This window comes from Carcharhinus amblyrhynchos, chromosome 14 (assembly GCF_965287045.1).
Source record: "Carcharhinus amblyrhynchos chromosome 14, sCarAmb.v2.hapA, whole genome shotgun sequence".
NCBI lineage: Eukaryota > Metazoa > Chordata > Chondrichthyes > Carcharhiniformes > Carcharhinidae > Carcharhinus > Carcharhinus amblyrhynchos.
The window spans coordinates 3,462,853-3,485,435 of NC_137337.1; the positions used below are offsets into that span (position 1 = coordinate 3,462,853).

Consider the following 22,583-nt stretch of genomic DNA (forward strand, 5'->3'; position numbering starts at 1 on the left):
ACAGTGCAGCACTCTGTAGATATTGCACCCTTGAGTGTCAGTATATGTTATTTGCTCATGCCTTGGGTGAGACTTGAACCCATAACCTTCTGACCTCCAGCGAGTGCTACCTACCGAGGCATGACTGAGTGTTGGACACAAGATTGACCCAGTACTACATGGTAAACCCCTTTGTCAGTATTTTAATGTAAGCAGCCTAACCAGCGTGGGAAGTCGGAGACTGGGGAAGGAATGCGGAAACTCTTTGTGTATTTCAATGTCTGCTCTGTTAAGGCACACAACAGCTGAAGTGTGTGGCTCTCTTAAATCTGTCTCTGTTACTCCCTCGTGCTGGGTGGGTGTGGTGTGTCCAACTGTCTTGAGAAAATAGCGAGACCCGATATTTGTTTTGTTTCAGAATTCCTTAATATTTCCGTTCTGGCTGGAAAAAATCCCTTTCAGCAGAACTTCCTGGAAAGTTTGTAGGGAAACTCGGAAACTCAAAACAATGTGTGGTTATCAAACTGTGCAGTCCCCAGCAACTCCCTTAATCTTTGAACGGTTAATACTTTCAATTCTGGATGTTTAAGACTGAGGTGATTAGAAGTGTTTGATTTTTGTTCCCCTTGTTCTTGTTCCCTTTTTTTAAAGCTTACTTTAAATCCTCTTCTCCTGATTTTTGATGCCTTATATTGTGTAGTCTCTCGCTCAGGTCAACCTGAGCAAGTATGTTGCTAATCAACCATGGAAGTCATGATGCCCCAATCTGATCCTCTCCCTGTTCAATGCATATGTGCATGTATGCTTACAAGAGCAGTATTTACCTGACTGTGGTTAGCATTGATGGTCTTAGTTCTTGAGGATTTCCCCTTTTCCTTCTCTACCTGAGGCTCCTCCACATGGTCCGAGAATAACTAATTCAACGTAAGATGGATATTGAAGGTGGCACTTAACTTCCCTGCTCCAAGTTACTCACTAATGACTGCCATTGCCCACCAAACCACAAATGGAGCCTCTTCTGGCTTTTTGACTGTACAGGAAAATCTCTCAACATTTGGGCTTTCTGTATAGACAGATAAAGGTTTATTCATTTCATTTATAGGTATCTAAAAAGTGTGCTGCTGCTGCTGCTAGAATCATAGAGTCCCTACAGTGTAGAGGAAGGCTATTTAGCTCATTGAGTCTGCACTGACTGAAATATCATCCAGGCCCTTCCCTGTAACCCCAGAAGTTTACCCTGTTAATTGCCCTGATACTAAGAGGCAATTTACCATAGCCAATCAACCTAACCCGCACATCTTTGGACTGAGGAAACCCATGTAGACATGGGGAGAACATGCAGACTCCGTGCAGACTGTGACCTGAGACTGGAATTGAACATGGTCCCTGGCACTGAGGCAGCATAGCTTGCCATTGGGCTGCCAATCTTAGCTGAATTTGGGATGATGCTTAAGGAAAAGAATGGGGTGAGCCTTGTATTCATGTTATGCCTAATTAGATTACCAGAGTTTGTACTTATGGGATTGATCAGAACTAGCATCCGTAGGGGAGAGTGATTAATTCCATTCAGGAGAAACTTCTTTATCCTGAGGGTGTGCAACTCGTTGGAACAGGTGAATAATATGGATGCATTTCAGGGGAAGTTGAGATGCATGTGTGGCAAAAGAATAGAATGATGCATAAAGGCCAGCATGGATCTGATGGGCTGTATAGTTTCCTGTGTTTGAACTGCCTACACTTTAGGATATCCTGTGGTGGCAGGAAATTACAAAACTTTACTGTTAATGAAGTACCTGAATCTAATCAGTGTTGTAAGGTAGGATATGGCACAGCAAGCTCCCACATTCAGCAATGACCAGCCGAGCTGTTTTCTGGTGATCTGTGTTGAGAGTTATTTATTAACCGGAGATCTTTCCAGCTGTGTTTTGGGATCTTTTACTTCACTTGAAGGGGTAGATCGGGCCTCGGTTTAATGTTTTGGATGGAATCATTTGGTCGTTCAGGCCAGCAGGACTTTCTGGTCCTGTTCCAGTGAAGAGAGATTTGGCCAAGTGCCAAATTAACCATCTTCGCGTGCAGCAGAGTATGAACGGCCGGTAAGATCGCGTCCTTCATCTGAAAAGCAGAAGTTCAGACTTTGCTGTACTTGCTCAGTATTACAATCTGGACAATGCTCTGGTGCATGTTCAAGTCTTGAGAGTAGCACTTAATAGATCTTCTGACTTGGGCAAGAGTGTCGATCACTGAGTGAAATTTGTGCCAAACCATTCGAGAGTAAAAAATTAGAAACCACCTTTTCACTTGAAGATGGTAAAACTTGAGTCCATTCGTTAAAAAGGCTGTGAGTGCAGGCAGTCAATTAGAAAGTCCATTGCTGGGATGGTTAACTTTGTCATGTAAAGGCATCAAGGGAGATGAATAATGTTGAGGAGAGATTAGTCTGATCTAATTGAATGAATAACCTTGGCTTGAGGGCTGAATATCCTCCTCCTATTCCTGCTCTGTTGAGAGTTGAGTGTTAGCATCCTCTGTAAAGTGGAACATTATAAAATGTTCTAATTTTCCTGCTCCTATCCCACATGATATGAAAAAAGTTGATAAAGGAGGGTAGAAGAAGCTATGAAGCTGGGCTAGCGCTTAATATAAAAAAGGATAGCAAGAGTTTTTATAAATATATAAAAAGGAAGAGGCTGGCTAGGGTGAACGTTGGTCCCTTAGCGGATGAGAAAGGGGACCTAGTGGTAGGGGATGGGGATATGGCTAAGGTCTTGAATAACTTTTTTGTTTCTGTCTTCACGGAGGAGGACGTGAATAATTTGCCGGGTGTTAGCGATGGAAAGGTGGTAGGACTGGAGGGTCTTAATGACATTACTGTTACTAGAGAGGTGGTGCGCGACAGACTGGAGGGGCTGATTGTGGACAAGTCCCCAGGACCGGATGGAATGCATCCGAGGGTTCTGAAAGAAATGGCGGAGGTGATAGTGGATGCCTTGGTGGTTATTTTCCAGACGTCGCTGGATTCCGGGGAAGTGCCGGAGGATTGGAAAACGGCTAATGTTACGCCGTTGTTTAAGAAGGGTGCCAGGCAAAAGGCGGGGAATTACAGGCCGGTTAGTTTAACGTCTGTGGTAGGTAAAATGTTAGAATCCGTCATTAAGGAGGAAATTGCGAGGCATCTTGAAGGGAATTGCTTGATAGGGCAGACGCAACACGGTTTCATTAAAGGGAAGTCGTGTCTGACAAATTTACTGGAGTTCTATGAGGATGTGTCTAGGGCGGTGGATAGAGGAGAGCCGGTGGATGTGGTCTTTCTGGATTTTCAGAAGGCGTTTGATAAGGTACCTCACAAGAGGTTACTGCAGAAGGTCAGAGGACATGGAGTTGGGGGTAGGGTGTTAGCGTGGATAGAGGATTGGTTGTCAAATAGGAGGCAGAGAGTGGGGGTCAATGGGTGCTATTCGGATTGGCGGTTGGTGACTAGTGGGGTGCCCCAGGGGTCGGTGCTGGGGCCTCAGCTATTTACCATTTATATAGATGATCTGGAGGAGGGAACCGAGTGTAGGGTGTCGAAATTTGCTGATGACACCAAGATTGGGGGAAAGGCAAATTGTGCGGAGGGTGTGGAGAGTCTGCAGAAGGATCTAGATAGGCTGGGCGAATGGGCCAGGAAATGGCAAATGGAATTTAATGTTGGCAAGTGTGAGGTGGTCCACTTTGGTAGGAAGAATGGTAGGAAGGACTATTACTTACGTGGCGAAAAACTGCAGCAGGCGACGGTGCAGAGGGACCTCGGGGTCCTTGTGCATGAGTCGCAAAAACCCAGCCTGCAGGTGCAGCAGGTGGTCAGGAAGGCGAATGGGATGCTGGCCTTCATAGCGAGGGGGATTGAATATAAAAGTAGGGAGGTCTTGCTGCAGCTGTATAGGGCATTGGTGAGGCCGCAGCTGGAGTACTGTGTGCAGTTTTGGGCGCCGCACCTGCGCAAGGATATTTTGGCCTTGGAGGGAGTGCAGAGGAGGTTTACTAGGCTGATACCGGAGTTGAGGGGGTTGAGCTATGAGGAGAGGCTGAATAAACTAGGCTTGTACTCGTTAGAGTTTAGAAGAATGAGGGGAGATCTCATTGAGACGTATAAGATGATGAATGGGATGGATAGGATAGAGGTGGAAAGACTCTTCCCGCTCAAAAAAGACAGTAGGACTAGGGGGCACAGCCTCAAGATAAAGGGGGGGCGGTTCAGAACGGAGTTGAGGAGGAACTTCTTCACTCAAAGGGTGGTGAATCTCTGGAATTCTCTGCCCGTTGAAGTGGTGGAGGCTGCCTCGCTAAATATTTTTAAGAAGCGGGTTGATGGGTTTTTGATAAGAGAGGGGATTAAGGGTTATGGGGAGAGGGCGGGAAAGTGGAACTGAGCCACGACAGATCAGCCATGATCTTATTGAATGGCGGGGCAGGCTCGAAGGGCCAGATGGCCTACTCCTGCTCCTATTTCTTATGTTCTTATGTTCTTATGATATGTAGATCATAGATCATGCTGGGAACAGCTTGAGGATATGAATGAAGAGGTTCACAATGTTTCAGACAACATGAAATGGAATTGACTCAAATTCATCATTGCCCACCTCTCCCTTGAACATATTGGTCCTAAAATGCTAAGTGGGGCCAGTGATAACTGTGTTGTCCAATCTAGAGTAAAAAAACACTGATATACAGTCAATTATTTCTTCCCCTTGTTTAGATGAAGGGCAGCTCATCGAGCGAGCTGCTCACACGGGAATGATCAACCCTGGAGCCCAATGGATGACCATGCAGCATAACGGAGCCGTGGCTCATTTTGACTACAGTATACGTGTGACGTGCAAGGAAAATTATTATGGCACTGGCTGCAAAAAGCTCTGCCGTCCACGCGATGACCACTTTGGCCACTTTGTTTGCGACCAGAATGGAAACAAACTCTGTATGGAGGGCTGGATGGGGGCTGACTGCACCAGAGGTAAGGAGTCCCTGCTTTGTGGGTGTGGTTCAAACCAAATTGGAGCAGCAAAACACAAGCTTGAGCCTTTCCTGCATTAACGGAATCTATCCATTTATAATGTAGGTCTTGGAGGGGTTACCAAGGAATGACGATTTTGGTTAGAGGGAATCTAGAGAAGCTGGAATTTCCCTGACAGCGAAAGTAGCGAGGTGTTCAAACTAAAGATTTTTGGTCCAGAGTTGTGGAGATGCCGGCGTTGGACTGGGGTGTGCACAATAAGAAGTCTCAACACCAGATTTAAGTCCAACAAGTTTATTTAGCATCATGAGCTTTTAGAGTGCTGCTCCTTCAGGTGATGAAGGAGCAGCACTTCAAAAGCGTGTAATACCACATAAACCTGTCTGCCCAAGAGTATAGAAATGTTTTCCACTGGGAAGAGAGTCAATTACCAGTGGACATGAGTTTAAAGTAATGGGCAAACAGAAGTGAGATGAGAATTTCCTTTGCTGCCACTTGTGTTCATCTCGTATTTTTAAGGTAATAGGATGTTCCACAGTGCTTCACGTGAGGGTTATCAAATAAAATATAATATTCAATCATGCAAAGAGCAATTAGGGCAGGTGACCAAACTTTGACAAAGAGGCAGGTTTTAAGGAACATTGTCAAGGAGGAGAAAGGAAGTGAGGGGTTTAGGGAGAGAATTGGGTCTTGGAAGCTGAAGGCCATTGATGAACCAATTAGCGGTTGTGCAAAAGCCTAGAATTGGAAGTAACAAGGTATGAGTCTGTCTGCTTCTAAGGAGCTGGGTTTTGGTTGTCACTTGAGCTGTTTTTTTTTCTGTAGAAGCAAAAGATAGGTGGATGAACAAGCATCAAGCTACCTCTAGTTCATTGATCTACCTGCTACAAAAAGCTGCTTAACAAAGTTGAAACTATGAAACAGATGGGTAAGTGTCAACTTGGATAAAAATGTGGTTTAAGGATAGAAAGCAGCAAAATGTGGTAAAGAGTTGTTTTTCCTAGAGTGGAGGATGGTAGACAGTGATGTTCCCAAAGGGTCATTGATAGCATTACTGTTTTTTGGTATGTATAAATGAATACCTGTTTCGTAGTATACAGCTTGAGTATTTGGAGAGGAAAAAACATTTTGCTGAAGCTTTTTGTCTTGCAATCATCAGGATAATACCAAGAAAACAACTTCAGACTGGGGAAGAATGCTGATTGGTTGGCAAATGGAGTCTGGTAGTGGTATTGCTGTGGAGAATGCACCAGTTAATGGTGACTGATTAGTTAACTGCCAAGCATTATTTTCAAATTTAAACCAGGCAGCTTGACTGGTTATGGCATTGCCGTGAAGAATGAGCCAGCAAATGGCTATCATTTATTTTGCTCAGCTGAGTTGAGCACAATGTCCACATGTTCTTTCTGTCGACGGGGAGACAGGGCCCTGTGTATTAATATATGTAAATTCCAGTATACGCAAATGCCTACTGTGAGCCCAGTTGGCAATCTTAAATTGGTTCAGAGTAGTTTTTAACACGCTGAAGATTATTTAGCAAGTACTGTCCAATTGCAGAGTTAGATCTAATGCTAGACACTATTTTGAGTTTTGCAAGGATATACTGGTTGGGTATAGTCTATATCTTGCCCATTGCAAACAGCAGAAAGGATATGGTGTTGGATGTAATCTGCCACTTTTTGGGATGTATATTCTGCATATCTAGCATCACAATGGCACTCACATTCATATATCACATTACTCGTAATCAGCAGTATCCTGTCTTTTTGGCTTGATGGCAACATTCTGTTAGTGACGCCTCTATCAGTCAGAGTCCACTTGCCAATTAATTGGCACTCCTTGTACATGGGTGTGGCATGGTGGGTTGCACTGCTGCCTCAGTGCTAGGGACCTAGGTTCAATTCCCAGCTTTAGCCACTGTCTGTGCGGAGTCTGCATGTTGCCTCCATGTTTGTGTGGGTTTCCTCAGGTGCTCCTGTTTCCTCCCATAGTCCAAAGATGTGCTAGTTAGGTGCATTGGCCATGCTAAATTCTCCCTCAGTGAACCTGAACAGAAGCCAGAGTGTGGCGACTAGAGAATTTTCACAGTAACTTCGTTGCAGTGTTAATGTAAGTCTACTTTTGACACTAATGACTTGGTTATTGGAGTACAGAGTAAACTTTTAAAATGTTTCAATAATTCCAAACTTGGAGGTGTGGCAGAGAATGAGGGCGATACAGTGCAATAGACTAGCAGAATGTGCAGACACGTGGCAGTGGCATTTGATGCAGAGAAATGAGGTGTGGTATTTTGGCAGAAGGGATAGATAGAGACACTGGACAAAATGGCTAAAGAATGTCCTGGGACAGAGGAACCTGGGTGTTCATATAAATCTCTGAAAGTAATAGGATGTATCGAAAGAGTAGCAAAGGATCATGGACTTTAAATAGAGAGGTTGAGGACAAAAGCAGGGAAGTTTTGCTGAACCTTTATGAAACTCTGGTTAGAACACTCGGGTATTACATCCAGTTTGGGTCACTAAGCTTCAGAAAGGAAGTGAGGATCTTTGAGAGGGTGCACAGGTGATTGACCAGAATGGTTCCAGAGTTGGGAGGGACTTGGCTCTGATGTTGCGTAGGAGAAGCTGTGGTTGTTCTCCTTGGAGCAAAGGAGATGAAAGGGAGATTTGCAAATGGCGTATGAGATTATTACAGGCCTAATTAAGTAGACATAGAAAAGCTGCTCCCATTATATGCCCAAGACAAGGAAGTGGTAATCTGAAATGTGCTGCCTGCAAAGGTAATGGAAACAGAAATGGTCATTGATTTCAAAAACAATTTGATGCAATGGTATTGTCTGGATTGCTGTACAGAGAACTGGAATGGATTTAATGGGCCAAACTGCTTCTGTTTTGTGCTATTTTGGCTCTGACTCTGAGTTGCTCACTATTCTGAGACTCATTCTCTGTGACCCTACAATAAATCCAGGCATGAAGTCAAAGTCACCTAGTCCTCCAAAGCACTCACCACAAATCATGTCTCCTATTATTCATGCTCCATCCTGTCTTTGAGGGTTGGACACATGATTGGTGAGGATAGAATGATGTTGTGGTGTTATCTGTTAGCCTGTGAGTTTGTGTACAGAATGATCACATGAGTTGGCCAGAGTGTAGCCTGAATGATACTCTATGGAAGTAAATAGAGGTTGATCTCTGCAATATGACAGAATATGATCAAATCAGTTTTTTCAAATATCATATAATCACTTCAGATTTTTTCCTTTTCTCTTGCAGCTATTTGTAAGCAGGGTTGCCATTCGATCCATGGAATGTGTAAAGTCCCTGGGGAATGCATGTAAGTGAACATCACTTTGGGCTGACAGTTGTTTTAAATTATCTTTTAACTGATAATTGCTATTTGTTAATTTGCGATGCTTCATGGTTGCAGTATTTTAGTAGCAGTTGCCCCAAAAGCGATCATTGGAGAGAATTTGCAGGCATTAAAAATCAACTCCTAACTTGGTTCAGGTTTGATTTTTATTTGCTGTGGGAAATTGAGATGGTATTGATGTTTTATTGACTATTAAGTTGATTGTAACAGCCTATTGTGCTTATTGTGTTGTGTGAGCTTCGAATCTAGTTTTACTTTCCGATGCTCAAAAACAGAGTGAGCACCTGTGACATTGCTTGCAGTAAATTGTAGGATTTCCTGTTCATCTTCAATGGAGCAATATTGTGCAATATATTCTACTAGGGTTTAAATATTCGTGGTGAATTATAGAATGTGTGCCAATGGTCGCGCACTCACTGCATTGTAGAATGTGTACAGGGTTACGTGAGCACACAGCAAGCCGGTGGATGTGGTCTTGATTTTTCAGAAGGCGTTTGACAAGGTACCTCACGAGGTTATTGCAGAAGGTAAGGGGGCATGGAGTTGGGGGTAGGGTGTTAGCATGGATAGAGGATTGGTTGTCAAATAGGAGGCAGAGAGTGGGGGTTAATGGGTGCTATTCGGATTGGCGGTTGGTGACTAGTGGAGTGCCCCAGGGGTCGGTGCTGGGGCCTCAGCTATTTACCATTTATATAGATGATCTGGAGGAGGGAACCGAGTGTATGGTGTCGAAATTTGCTGATGACACCAAGATTGGTGGAACAGCAAATTGCGCGGAGGGTGTGGAGAGTCTGCGGAAGGATCTAGATAGGCTGGGCGAATGGGCCAGGAAATGGCGAATGCAATTTAATGTTGGCAAGTGTGAGGTGGTTATGGGGAGAGGGCGGGCATGTGGAACTGAGCCACGACAGATCAGCCATGATATTGAATGGCGGGGCAGGCTCGAAGGGCTAGATGGCCTACTCCTCCTATTTCTTATGTTCTACTCTGACCACCGATTCCTCCACTTACCTCTGCTATTTGGATACCAAGCTTTCATGACCATGGCTCTATCGTTAATTAAAATGCAATTGATGTAATGCTGTACATACTGCCTCTTGGCCAGGCTCAGTTCCTGCTCTCCTATTGTTCCTTTCCATGCGATATATGTTGGCATTTGAGGAGGCCATTGCTTTAAACGTCCAGAAATGTAAGCTGCTGACTTGACTTCACAGAAACTCTAATGTTAGAGAAATCACTCCTTCCCTTTTTGACAAGGTGGCTGATTTTGATATCTAGACTTCAAAATCGTGTCAGGCTTTGTAGGATTGAAGCTCTGTTTCAGGCTGCTCAAGTGGGGAAAAGCTGCAGCAACATTGCTGATCTTGTACTCCAGGCTGGATGTACAGTTGTAACATCTTATGCAGGCACTTCAGGGCTTTTGGTGTTGATTGCCCATCATTGATTGCACAGGACTTGGAACTCTTGCAAACATGTGCCCTCAATCTCTAAATGCCACGTGACCAGTGGGTCAAAAATTATCCTTGATGTATCACAAGAGTAACTGAGTCCTGACGCGCTAGGGCTAAAAATATTCTTCATGCTTATTAAATATAGCCTTCAGTCGATGGATATAGTTGAGGCTGCAAATCTCTCTGCCAGTAAACAATTTGAGAGCTAAGGAAAAGTCATTAGCAGACTTGAGTGTGGGTGGAGGGTTTGGAGCTACACAGTGGTGTGACATGATTCCAATGTGCTTTGCTTGTGGCATTCCTTAATCTCTGCTGCTGGTCTTGTATCATTCGCCCCTCATGTTAAAAAATTATAGTTGTTTTAATTTGCTATGAAAAGCATCATGCAGGATGTGGGTGTAGGAGCTGAAAGGATTTTACACACGCTTGTACCAAATCCTTGGCTGATGCTCCCAGTTCATTACTGAGGAAATACTGCACTGTCATTGGTGCTCAAGTCCAATGTTAAACTGAGACCCTGTCTGCCCCCTTAAGTGACTGTAAAAGGCTACTGATTTGAAGAGCCAGGGAGTCCCCGGTGTCCTTATCAATATTTATCCCTCAGACTAACATCACAAACAGATCTGTTCATTGCCACATTACGATTGTGGGGATTTGCTGTATGTAATGAACTCTTGTGTTTCACTTTAAAAAGTACCATTGATGTTTACATTTGTTGACTTTGAGGTGCCAAAACAATCACCCAAAAATGGGTTGATGTGAACGTCAAGCATAAAAGTGAACTGCTGACATGGATGGACACAATCTTTGTCACTCACTACATGGGGCCTGGTCTGTGTGGTCATGTCTTAAACTGCTGTGCATCTTTGCAGGACAGCTACAAAATATCAATAAGTAAAGCTCTCATTTATGGGGTAGAATTGTGAGGCTGACAACTAATGCGAGTATAGCATTAGAGGGTCAACTTAATGCGCTAAGTATATTCAAACGTTTTAGGGGCCAGAAAAATTGGGTTTTCTTGTACACAAATCTGCAGTACTTCATTGGCTGTAAAGCACTTTCAGTACAGTCTGAGATAAGAACATAAGAACGTAAGAAATAGGAGCAGGAGTAGGCCATCTAGCCCTTTGAGCCTGCCCCGCCATTCAATAAGATCATGGCTGATCTGTCGTGGCTCAGTTCCACATTCCTGCCCTCTCCCCATAACCCTTAATCCCCTCTCTTATCAAAAACCCATCAACCCGCGTCTTAAAAATATTTAGCGAGGTAGCCTCCACCACTTCAACAGGCAGAGAATTCCAGAGATTCATCACCCTTTGAGTGAAGAAGTTCCTCCTCAACTCTGTTCTAAACCCCCCCCCCCCCCTTTATCTTGAGGCTGTGCCCCCTAGTCCTACTATCCTTCCTAAGCGGGAAGAGTCTCTCCACCTCTATCCTATCCATCCCATTCATCATCTTATACGTCTCAATGAGATCTCCCCTCATTCTTCTAAACTCTAACGAGTACAACCTAGTTTATTCAGCCTCTCCTCATAGCTCAACCCCCTCAACTCTGGCATCAGCCTAGTAAACCTCCTCTGCACTCCCTCCAAGGCCAAAATATCCTTGCGGAAGTACGGCGCCCAAAACTGCACACAGTACTCCAGCTGCGGCCTCACCAATGCCCAATACAGCCGCAGCAAGACCTCCCTATTTTTATATTCAATCCCCCTCGCTATGAAGGCCAGCATCCCATTCGCCTTCCTGACCACCTGCTGCACCTGTAAGCTGGGTTTTTGCGACTCATGCACAAGGACCCCAAGTCCCTCTGCACCGTCGCCTGTTGCAGTTTTTCGCCACGTAAGTAATAATCCTTCCTACCATTCTTCCTACCAAAGTGGACCACCTCACACTTGCCAACATTAAATTCCATTTGCCATTTCCTGGCCCATTCGCCCAGCCTATCTAGATCTTTCTGTAGACTCTCCACACCCTCCGCGCAATTTGCCGTTCCACCAATCTTGGTGTCATCAGCAAATTTCGACACCCTACACTCAGTTCCCTCCTCCAGATCATCTATATAAATGGTAAATAGCTGAGGCCCCAGCACTGACCCCTGGGGCACTCCACTAGTCACCATCCGCCAATCCGAATAGCACCCATTGACCCCCACTCTCTGCCTCCTATTTGACAACCAATCCTCTATCCACGCTAACACCCTACCCCCCAACTCCATGTCCCCTGACCTTCTGCAATAACGTCTTGTGAGGTACCTTGTCAAACGCCTTCTGAAAATCCAGAAAGACCACATCCACCGGCTCTCCTCTATCCAACGCCCTAGACGCATCCTCATAGAACTCCAGTAAATTTTGTCAGACACGACTTCCCCTCAACGAAACCGTGCTGCATCTGCTCTATCAAGCAATTCCTCTCAAGATGCCTCGCTTTTTCCTCCTTGATGACGGATTCTAACATTTTACCTACAACAGACGTTAAACTAACCGGCCTATAATTCCCTGCTTTTTGCCTGGCACCCTTCTTAAACAACGGCGTAACATTAGCCGCTTTCCAATCTTCCGGTACTTCCCCGGAATCCAGCGACGTCTGGAAAATAACCACCAAGGCATCCACTATCACCTTCGCCATTTATTTCAGGACCCTCGGATGCATTCCATCCGGTCCTAGCGACTTGTCCACAATCAGCCCCTCCAGTCTGTCGAGCACCGCCTCTCTAGTCACAGTAATGTCATTAAGACCCTCCAGTCCTACCACCTTTCCATCTCTAACACCCGGCAAATTATTCACGTCCTCCTCCGTGAAGACAGAAACAAAAAAGTTATTCAGGACCTCAGCCACATCCCCATCCCCTACCACTAAGTCCCCCTTCTCATCCTCTAAGGGACCAACGTTCACCCTAGCCAGCCTCTTCCTTTTTATATATTTATAAAAACTCTTGCTATCCTTTTTTATATTAAGTGCTAGCCCAGCTTCATAGTTTCTCCTACCCTTCTTTATCAACTTCTTTGTCAACCTTTGACATTTAAACCTCTCCCAATCTTCTTCTCGCCCACTACTCTTAGCTACTCTAAGTGCCTCCGCTTTTAATTTAACACTTTCCTTCACCTCCTTCGTTATCCACGGCTTATTACCTCTCCTCCTACTGTCCCTTTTGACCATCGGAATAAATTTCCGCTGAGCACCAAGAAAGATCTCCTTAAAGATCCTCCACTGCTCCTTAGCAGACCTACCTTCCAATGCGCTCCCCCAGTCCACATTCGCCAATTCTTCTCTCATCCTACCGTACTCCCCTCTGTTCAAACAAAGGACGCGCGTCCAGGAACCCGCTTTCTCCTCCTCCATCTGCACCAGAAACTCCACCATACAATGATCACTCTCCCCAAGAGGATCCTTCACCGCAAGGTCCCTAATTCTACCTGCCTCATTACATAACACCAGATCCAAGATAGCCCGCTCGCTCCCTCGTCGGCTCCAACACACACTGTTCAAGGAATACTTGTGCAATTGACTTTAGCAACCCTTGCATCGGTCAAGGAAGGGAAACTTGTCCAGTTCTTCCAGCACTGCCCATTGATTCTTATTGGCAAGTGCAGGAGTGGGCTAGACACACATATTCTTCAGCACCACATCTCGCCTTAGGGGTTTGTGAATAAAAACTAAGGATAGATACTAGGGAGAATCTCGGGGGCTTGTAGTAGAGAAGAAACAACCCAATATGAGTCATTTTGATCATGATTTAGGAAGGTTGAAGAGGGTGGAAGGGTGATTTACATTTAATCACAGAACCAGGCTATTCAATCCAACCTGTTTGTGCAGGCATGTATGCTCCACCTGAGTCTCCTCCATCTTCCTCTATTATCTCAGTCAGTGCCAGTTTTTTTTATGGCACTTGTTGCCATAGAGTAATATTTAATATCAACTGTGAATGATGAGTAGATGAGCTGGAGACAGGAAAGTTGGCAGGGGGAGTCGGTGTGATGTTGGGAAGCGGGGGGAGTGGTTTAGCTAAGGATATTCCTCTCATGTTTCCTGGATAATTATTCCAATATTTCCCATGGAACTGTGCAAAGTCTTCAACTAGAGCTCAGAGTTAGAAGTTCAAACTTCCTGAGCGGTTCCCACAGTGATGTTTGGTGGGTCCTGACTCGCATCTTGGGTTGTGCATCTGGCCTCCGACACTCTGGGAAATCTGAGCCCTCAAATATATTCAAGGCTGAAATGGGTAGATTGTTGAAATACTGGGGAGTCGGAGCCACCAGGCAGAAAAGTGGAGTTGAGGCCAAGATCAGATCCGCGTATCAGGAGATGAGCTTGTCTTGAATGGTAGAGCAGCCTCTAGATGCTGTTTGGTCTACTCTTAATCCTTGTTCTTGTTAAACTGGGATTGTTTTCATTGGCACAGAGAAGATTAAGGGTCAATCTTAATAAAGATATTCAAACGTTATGAATGGATTTAAAAGGTTAAATAAGAAGAAACTGTTTCCACTGGCAGGAGGACACTAAGATAATGGGAGCAAGAACCTGAGGTGAGATGAGTCTCTTTTTGATGGGATGTCGTATGATCAAGAATGTATTACCTGAAAGGTCGTGGACGCCGTTTCAGTAGTAACTTGCAAAAGAAAATATTGAAAAAATAAATTGCAGGGTTACAGGGAAAGGGCATGAAGGTGGTACTAATGCATAGCACTTTAAGCAAGCTGGTGTAGACATGATGGGCCAAATGGTCACTTTCTGTAATGTAAGATTCTGTGAAAGTTCATGAAATCTATGGTTTCTTTCCCCTTGAACCAAGCCAAGGTCATATGCGGTCATTGGTGTTGGAGACTGAAAGCAACATGAGCTTACATGGCAGTGCACTTTTGTGTACCACTTTGAACAAGTGTGACTTTGCATCTGGGTTTCCATAGCAACACAATCCTTTTTTTTGTATGCGCAAGCTTTAGAAACCTTGGCTTATCCTAAGGCTGCTGAGACCAGGGCCCTCATGCTTTTGTTTCTACTTCCATGTGGTGGTAACACAGGAGAATTTGCACTTTGAATTCTGGGTGGCTTTGGTCATGTTTCACTTGATAATACAACATGCAGAGTTTTGTGAAGTGCTGTCTGCTTCTGTTAGATTTTTTATTTTTTTAATAGAAGTTGGTTTGCCTTGCATCTTTGTTCAAGTCTTAAAACATCTCAAGGTGCTCCATATGCAATGGCTGTTATGTAGATAGTGTAACATTTATTACATGCACAGCAAGACCCTGCAATCTCATTTTGTTGGTGTTGGAAGTGGGTGTATATGCATCTTGATCTGACCATCAGAGCTTTTCTACTGCTAAGAGAACAAACTACTTGTCTTTCTAATGTCCTGTTGCAAAGAGTTTCATTGCCCAATAAATAATTTTTTAAAATACAGGCAGCATGTCTCAAATGTGACTATCTGAAAACTGGCAATCTTAAAAACAAAACTGCGTTTTCTAAACTCGTGAGAATTTTCATTGTTTTTAGATGAATAAAATAACTTGGCTAGGTGTTGCAATGGTGCCAACTAGTTAGCAACTTCACCCCTGTCTTTTCCTACACTGAGTGACCCTTGACCCAGCCCAGACTGCCAGAACTGAATTCCAACACAGACGTGGTTCTGAGGTTACTGGTTTTCAGAAACCATAATTGTGTAAATAATGCTGTGTAATTCTGTTTACTGAAAAACGTTGGTATCTATTCCAGTCTCCCAGTGATTAATGCCTGAGTCCAAGCAGCCATTTAATACATGATCAAATTGTCATTCTCTGTGAGAACCTGAATATTAGGTTTGATGCTGCCCCTGACCAGTGTAGCTGAACCTGCACACTTCAAAAATATTAGCATCAGTATGTGGCAGATAGGGCTGAGTTCTGTGTCACTTGTGTAGGTAATCCGGGCGGCTATGAGAAGGTCCTCGTTGAGGGAATTCTGGTATAGCCAAACTAGTCTCCAGTAATAGCATGCAGTTCAGACAGAACCTTCCTAACTTCATGAGATTAGACCTTGCGGTGCTCATTGTAGGAAGCACTTCAGAGTTTATGCAGTGTGAAAAGCTGTACTTTCCTTGATTGAGGCAACAGCTGCCAGACCTGGTGTTTGTAATTGTTAATGGGATCTGGATGGAATGTCAGAAATAAACCACAGAACCCTTCAAACAGGATGACCAGTGTAACATTAGCTGGCTTTCAAGTTGGTATCACAGTTTGTCCCTCAAGGGCCCCTTAGCAGCCAGTGTGAATTTTTGCCATATGAGCTCCAGCCCCCATACCCTTGAAGGTCTCCACCCCATACCATGGCAGCCGCTGACTTGTCCTTTTGCACTCTGGAGGTTAGTGCTAATTGGTACTCACCACCTCACTCGCCCCCACAATCTATGGTGCCTGAATCACACTTCAAGGGAACCAGTAAAGGGGGGGCAGTTTAGAATGGAGTTGAGGAGGAACTTCTTCACTCAGGGTGGTGGATCTCTGGAATTCTCTGCCCGTTGAAGTGGTGGAGGCTGCCTTGCTAAATATATTTAAGACGCGGGTTGATAGGTTTTTGATAGGCAAGGGGATTAAGGGTTATGGGCAGAGGGCGGGAATGTGGAACTGAGACATGACAGATCAGCCATGATCTTATTGAATGGCGGGGCAGGCTCGAGAGGCTAGATGGCCTACTCCTGCTCCTTATGTTCTTATTACCCATGTGAATTACCACTGAAAGGGATGTAAACATTTCAGGAGGGGGGATGGTAGCGTGCCAAACTCACTGAGATTGAAATCAAATCAGTTTCGTGCCCTTTCTGGGCAAGACCTGGTCTCTGCTAACAGAAAGGAACTGGGAAGATTGGAAATTGTTTAGTGCCAGGTGCAAAACCCCCCTCTGGCCATGATGTTGCACCATAGCTGAGGCCTATTCAGCACGTTATACAATTAGTTCCATTCCTACAACTATATTCTGCAGCATCTGTTTTTACCAATGACCTTAAATCTGTTTACTGTGCTCCAGCTACTGGAAAAAGTTCTCTACTTATATCAAACCCTTCACTTTTGAATACCTTTATTCAGTGACATCTTAACTTTCTCCACTTAAAGGGCAACCCTACCTTCTCTAATCTCCCCATGTGAACTGAAATCCTTCAAGGTGAATGTCCTCGGCAGTCTGAGTTGGTTATAACTATTTCACACATGGATGGGATATATTTGAAACTGTGTCGGAAAGAGCATGTAGATAGTGTTACCTGAGTACATTGCGGGGGGTTAAGGATATATCGAGATGGGCAAGAATTTAGCTTTGGTGACTGTGCCTTGCCCCTGAAAGTACAATCAGAGATTTACAGCATAAAATGAGGCTGTTTGGGCCACCCAGTCTGTACTGGCTGTTTTAGGCCAGTCTGATGTCAACCACAGTGCTCCCATGTTCTCTCCAGTACCGCTGTGTATATTCCTCTATTTGAAGTGTTTGTCTAAATTCCTCAGAAAATGAGCATTGATCTTTGTCTCAACCACTTCATGTGGCAAAGACTGCATGCTCTAACAGCCCTCTCCATGTGAAGAAATTTCTCCTGTCCCTGTTATACCATCCTCAACACCACCACTGCCGCCGCGCCGCCGTGCCCCCCCCCCCCCCCCCCCCCCCCCCCCCACGCCACCCAGACAACCACAGCGTAAAGATTGTCTGTTGTGAACACGTGCAAATGGTCAGGAAAAGACCAGTTGGTCCATTTGTTTGGAACATTGTGACTAGCCAGTGTCTTACCAGTCTTGCAGTGTCTTACCCTCCCATAGCCATGTTTTCTTTTTAAGATTACAAGGTAGGGCCGGCAAGGAGGGATAGATCTCTGGAAAATTTCCTCTCTGATGCTGAGGTGATTTAAACCAGTCCGGGTGTTTTTCATATTCCTACAAACCTCTTGACTCTCATCTTGCCCTTCCTCTTAGTAATGGGTGTACTGGAAATGGATCTAATTGTGTAAATTGTCACCTCAGGCCATTTCACAGTGCCTGGTGCAACTGAAATGTTTCCTGCAAGGTACAAAATGTCAAAGTTACACTTTGGAAATCTGAAATTTGCAGAAAATAGTTGAGCAACTTGAGCAAACTTTGAGATGCTGAATTGTTTGAGTCAGTGAAATGTGCTGTGTGGTTCCCACCTGTTTTTCGTTGATTTAAATGGTATCCAGGCCATTATCAAAGTGCTCCTTTTCGGGGTTTGCAGCTCCTCATGTTCGAGCCTGCTTGTGAGCATACACACCGGAAAGCATATGAGTTGAAATAGCCCTTGCTGAAAATACCTTGTGGAATGCTTTCATGTCAACAGTGGATTAAGGTGAGCGTCGACACTAGAGGAGGAAGTTGGAGTAAGTGATCAGTGTGTCCTGTACCAGCATGTTGTAGCTGCATTCCTGAAGAAAGTCTTTATAAGAATGAAAAAGAAGGGGGTTGGAAATCTGCACGGGAACAGTTACAGGGTTGGTAGTCTTCCTCGTTAACTCCTTAAATGACCAGCATATGTTTTAACTGGTATAATGCAAACTGTATTCTGTTATGTTTGTTCCTCTTAACCTATCCTCCCCCACAGTGATGGTCTTGTTGTCATATCTCAGCTTTCACTTGGTGCCACAGGGAAACCTCTTTACCCAGAATAGTTATAATGTGGAACTCATTCCTGCAGCGAATAATAGAGTTGAATAGCATACTTGTAGTTGCAGGAAATGTAAAGGATTTTACTAGAGTTCGATGTAGAATGAGTGGGAGGAGGCACATGCAGTTGGACTGACTAAGAACATAAGAAATAGGAGTAGGAGTAGGCCATCTAGCCCTTTGAGCCTGCCCCGCCATTCAATAAGAGCATGGCTGATCTGTCGTGGCTCAGTTCCCCTTTCCCGCCCTCTCCCCATAACCCTTAATCCCCTCGCTTATCAAAAACCCATCAACCCGCGTCTTAAAAATATTGAGCGAGGCAGCCTCCACCACTTCAACGGGCAGAGAATTCCAGAGATTCACCACCCTTTGAGTGAAGAAGCTCCTCCTCAACTCCGTTCTAAACCGCCCCCCCTTTTATCTTGAGGCTGTGTCCCCTAGTCCTACTGTCCTTTCTGAGCGGGAGGAGTCTCTCCACCTCTATCCTATCCATCCCATTCATCATCTTACATGTCTCAATGAGATCTCCCCTCATTCTTCTAAACTCTAACGAGTACAAGCCTAGTTGCAAATATTATCTAATTCTAAAGCAACTTTTAACTTCCACAAGGCTTTTTGTTGGTGCCCAAGACTGACCCTGCCTTAGTTATCTGGAGGGTTCTGTTGGGCAGGCACGTACATAGGCATCAGATGATGAGCAGGAACGGAGACAATAAATGGAAACTGTGTGGTTTACTTTGATACCAGGCACTGTTTCTACCACTAAAGCACTGTAGTTAACCTCTTACATTAAGCTGCAGTTCATCAAAAATTGAAAAATAATTTGTTCCTGTAGTGTCCATCTTATCTTCCAGGTGCTTTACAGCCAGTGAAATATTTTGAGCAGCAATGTGATAACTGCTTTAGCAATGTTGGTTTAAAGATAAATATTGGTCATCACACTAGAGTAAATTCCTTTGCGGCTTGTGTTGAGAGATCTGTCATGACCACCTTGCAGGACAGTTTGGGCCTCTATGATCACTATTGACAGTGCAGCACTCTCGGTATTGCAGTGGAGTGTCTGACTGGATTGTGGACTCAGTTCTCTAGTGTTGGGCTTGAAACCACAACCTTCTGTCTTGAGAGTCAAGAATGTTATCCACTGAGCCACTTGCACACTTTTGAAAGAGTTGTCTTGAGCCGCAGTTCTGGATTTAATGGAGCCTGCCCTAATTGTCCGAAAGAAAGATAAACTGCAGAATTTCTCCCGTGTCACACTTTTCAATTTTAAACAGCTTTTAGTTTCATCCCTGGTGATGCATTTCTTAATCCAATACTTTTGATGTTGTGTTGACTTCTGAGGGTAACCAGATTATTTTCAACAAATATACACAGGAACTGTCTATCAATGAATTATAGCAATAAATTAAATCCATGTGCCTCCTGATTTTAGAAAGAATGAGTTGATGTCCTTGGGTGCAACTTGCAATAGGGCAAGTATATGCTATATGATGTTTATAGTTGAGTTCATCAAAAGAGCCTTTCTTTTCTGTCTTATCTTGTTTGATTTCAGAAATAATCCTGACCACAGACAAATTGGCTGCTGGGTTTCCTATATTACAGAAGTGGCTATACTTCAAAAGAACAATTTTTAATTTGTTGTGCCAGCAGTTATACTTGAGATTTTAGACAGAATTGGAACTATGAGCCACACTCTCTCTCCAGGTGTTCTTGCAATCCTACCTTCACCTGATTGGCAGTCCAGCATTTCTGTTTAGAATGATAGCTGTTTCCTGTTGCACCTCGTCTCTGAAAGAAACAGGAAGTAATGGGGAGACAGTAGAGAAATAATTTTGTTTTGAGATGAACTGGTAATTCTTCCATCATAGAGTTCCCTTCAGCCCTGCTCACCAGTTAAGCTATCTGGGTCAAAAGTGTATGTAGTTGTGGCTCACTGCAGCACATTTGCTTTAGTCAGAAGTTTTTGGGCTCAAGTCTCACTCCAGAGGCATGAACCCTTATTATAGGCACTTGGATATTGCATATTACTTTAGTGCAGTACTGAAGGAGTGCTTCACTGTCTGACAAGGCATCTTTTAGAGGAGACATTAAACCCAGGCTCTTTGCACCTCAAATGGATGCCAAGGATCCCATGGCATTCTCTCAAAGAAGAACATGCGAATTCTCCCAAGTGCCTTGGCCAATATTTATTCCTTTTGTAACACTTTAAAAATAAAGCATTATCTGGTCCTGATCTCCTGGCTCTTTACAGAACCTTAACTATGTGCAAATTGGCTGCTCTTTGCTGTATTGCGGCAGTGTCCACATTGCTAATTGTTCATTAATGGCTGTAAGGTACTTTGGGGTTTTCTGGAATTGCAAAAGGTGTTGTTTAAAGGCAAGCCTTTCTTTGTTACACTTAATTCTCTTCCACACCCTCATGATAAAGAGGAACTTGATAGGTACTCAGGCCTGCTGGAGTACCATATGGCATGATGCACTGTGCCAAGTGTCCACTGTACTCCAGGCTGGGATGTGATCCTTGTTTTCAGTGCACATCATGACTGTACTGAACCATTTGGAAGTCCTCCACCATCCCAAGAACAAGGCTAAATAAAGCTCTGACTATATTTGTCTCTGTTAATACAACTTGTGTTTATACTCCCTATTTTCCACGTGTTTCCTCTTCTCCTGTCAATGACCCCTACTTTAAATAAACTTGTGCCAAGTATTTTTTTGTTGTTTTTACTTAAGTATACTTAAACCTTTTCTGTGTTGAAAGAAGGCTGAGATGATGAATTGACTCGATGAACAGGGCTGCCTTCTACCACCCTGGTAGCATGATCCAATGATAATGAGGTTATTCACTAATCATTGCAATGAATCTCTTCATCACTGAAGCTACAACAGAGCCAGACCTGAGGCTAGGAATACCCTTGGGAACCATAGGTCCAAAATCACCTGTTTCTCTCAGACATGCTCCGCTTACCACACTGTGTCTCAAATTACTTAACTACCATAACTCAACGTGTTACTTTCTGAAAGAAAGCAATCTGATTTGCATTTGAATAAATCAACACTATCACTATCTACTTTATAGAAAGCCCTTTGCAAGTTGAGGTTTACTATGTCATGAGACTTTCCGCAGTCCATATGGGCTGTCATTTCTGCAAAACAAGACTGTTTTGTGTCTGGCAGGATCTTCCCCTTCTGAGCAATATGAATTAATTATTGAATGTAACATATCCAAGTTTGCTGATATAAAGTAGTTGGTGGGTTGCTTATATTGACTGGTTAATATAGGAAGGGCAGAATATTCTTTTTAAATGGTGAGCAATAATAAATTCTTGGTGCTGAGATTTGAGTCTTTGCACATGAAACACAGGATGTATTTCATCATATAGATACGGAAAACAATTATTTGGTGAATGGAATGTTAACCTTTTAGCAAGGGAGTAAAATTCCCTTCATCACCACACTCTGGGCCTATTCGGGTCAATGCACCTAACCAGCACGTCTTTCAGACTGTGGGAGGAAACCAGAGCACCCAGAGGAAACCCATGCAGACACAGGGCGAATGTGTAAACTCCACATATAGTGACCCAAGCTGGGAATCAAATCTGGATCCCTAGTGCTGAGGCTAACCACTGTGCCACCATATAATTAACTTCAATGATGTGCAGTGGAGATTCACTAGATTTCTTTCTAGGATGAGAAGGGCTGTCCTGTGAGGAGAGAGGGAGTAGTATGGATCTCTGCTCTTTGAAGTTAAGGTCGAGATTTAAGGGAATTGAGGGTTATGGAGATAGGGCAGGCAAGTGGAATTGAAGATTGTTATACCTGATCAGTCATGACTCCTTTGGAGCAGACTCAGTGGGCCCAATGCCCTACTTCTCCCATGTCTTGTGTTATGGCGATTGTATTGAAACATAAGATGCTGGGAGGGCTTGATAGAGTAGAAGCTGGGAGGCTGTTCCCCTGGCTGGAGAGTCTGGAACTGGAGGTCATTGTCTCAGGATGAGGGCTGAGATGAGAAATGTCTGTATTCGGGGTTGTGAATCTTTGAAATTCTCTACCCCAGAGAGTTTTGGATGCTCAGTTGTTGAGTTTATTCAAGTTTGAGATGGACAGATCTTTGGATTCTGAAGCAATTAAGGGATATGGGCATCAGGCAGGAAGATG

The 22,583-nt window shown here is 44.0% G+C and overlaps 1 protein-coding gene across 3 annotated transcripts in view; it reads left to right on the forward strand.

The window, feature by feature from the left end:
• Positions 1–22,583, forward strand: part of jag2b (jagged canonical Notch ligand 2b) — a 182,872-nt gene that overhangs the window by 79,452 nt on the left and 80,837 nt on the right. For all 3 annotated transcript variants that reach the window (XM_080202173.1, XM_080202174.1, XM_080202175.1), the window contains 2 exons: positions 4,718–4,972; positions 8,245–8,305. In XM_080202173.1, the coding sequence (XP_080058299.1) occupies positions 4,718–4,972; positions 8,245–8,305 (316 nt within the window). The remainder of the gene's footprint in view (positions 1–4,717; positions 4,973–8,244; positions 8,306–22,583) is intronic.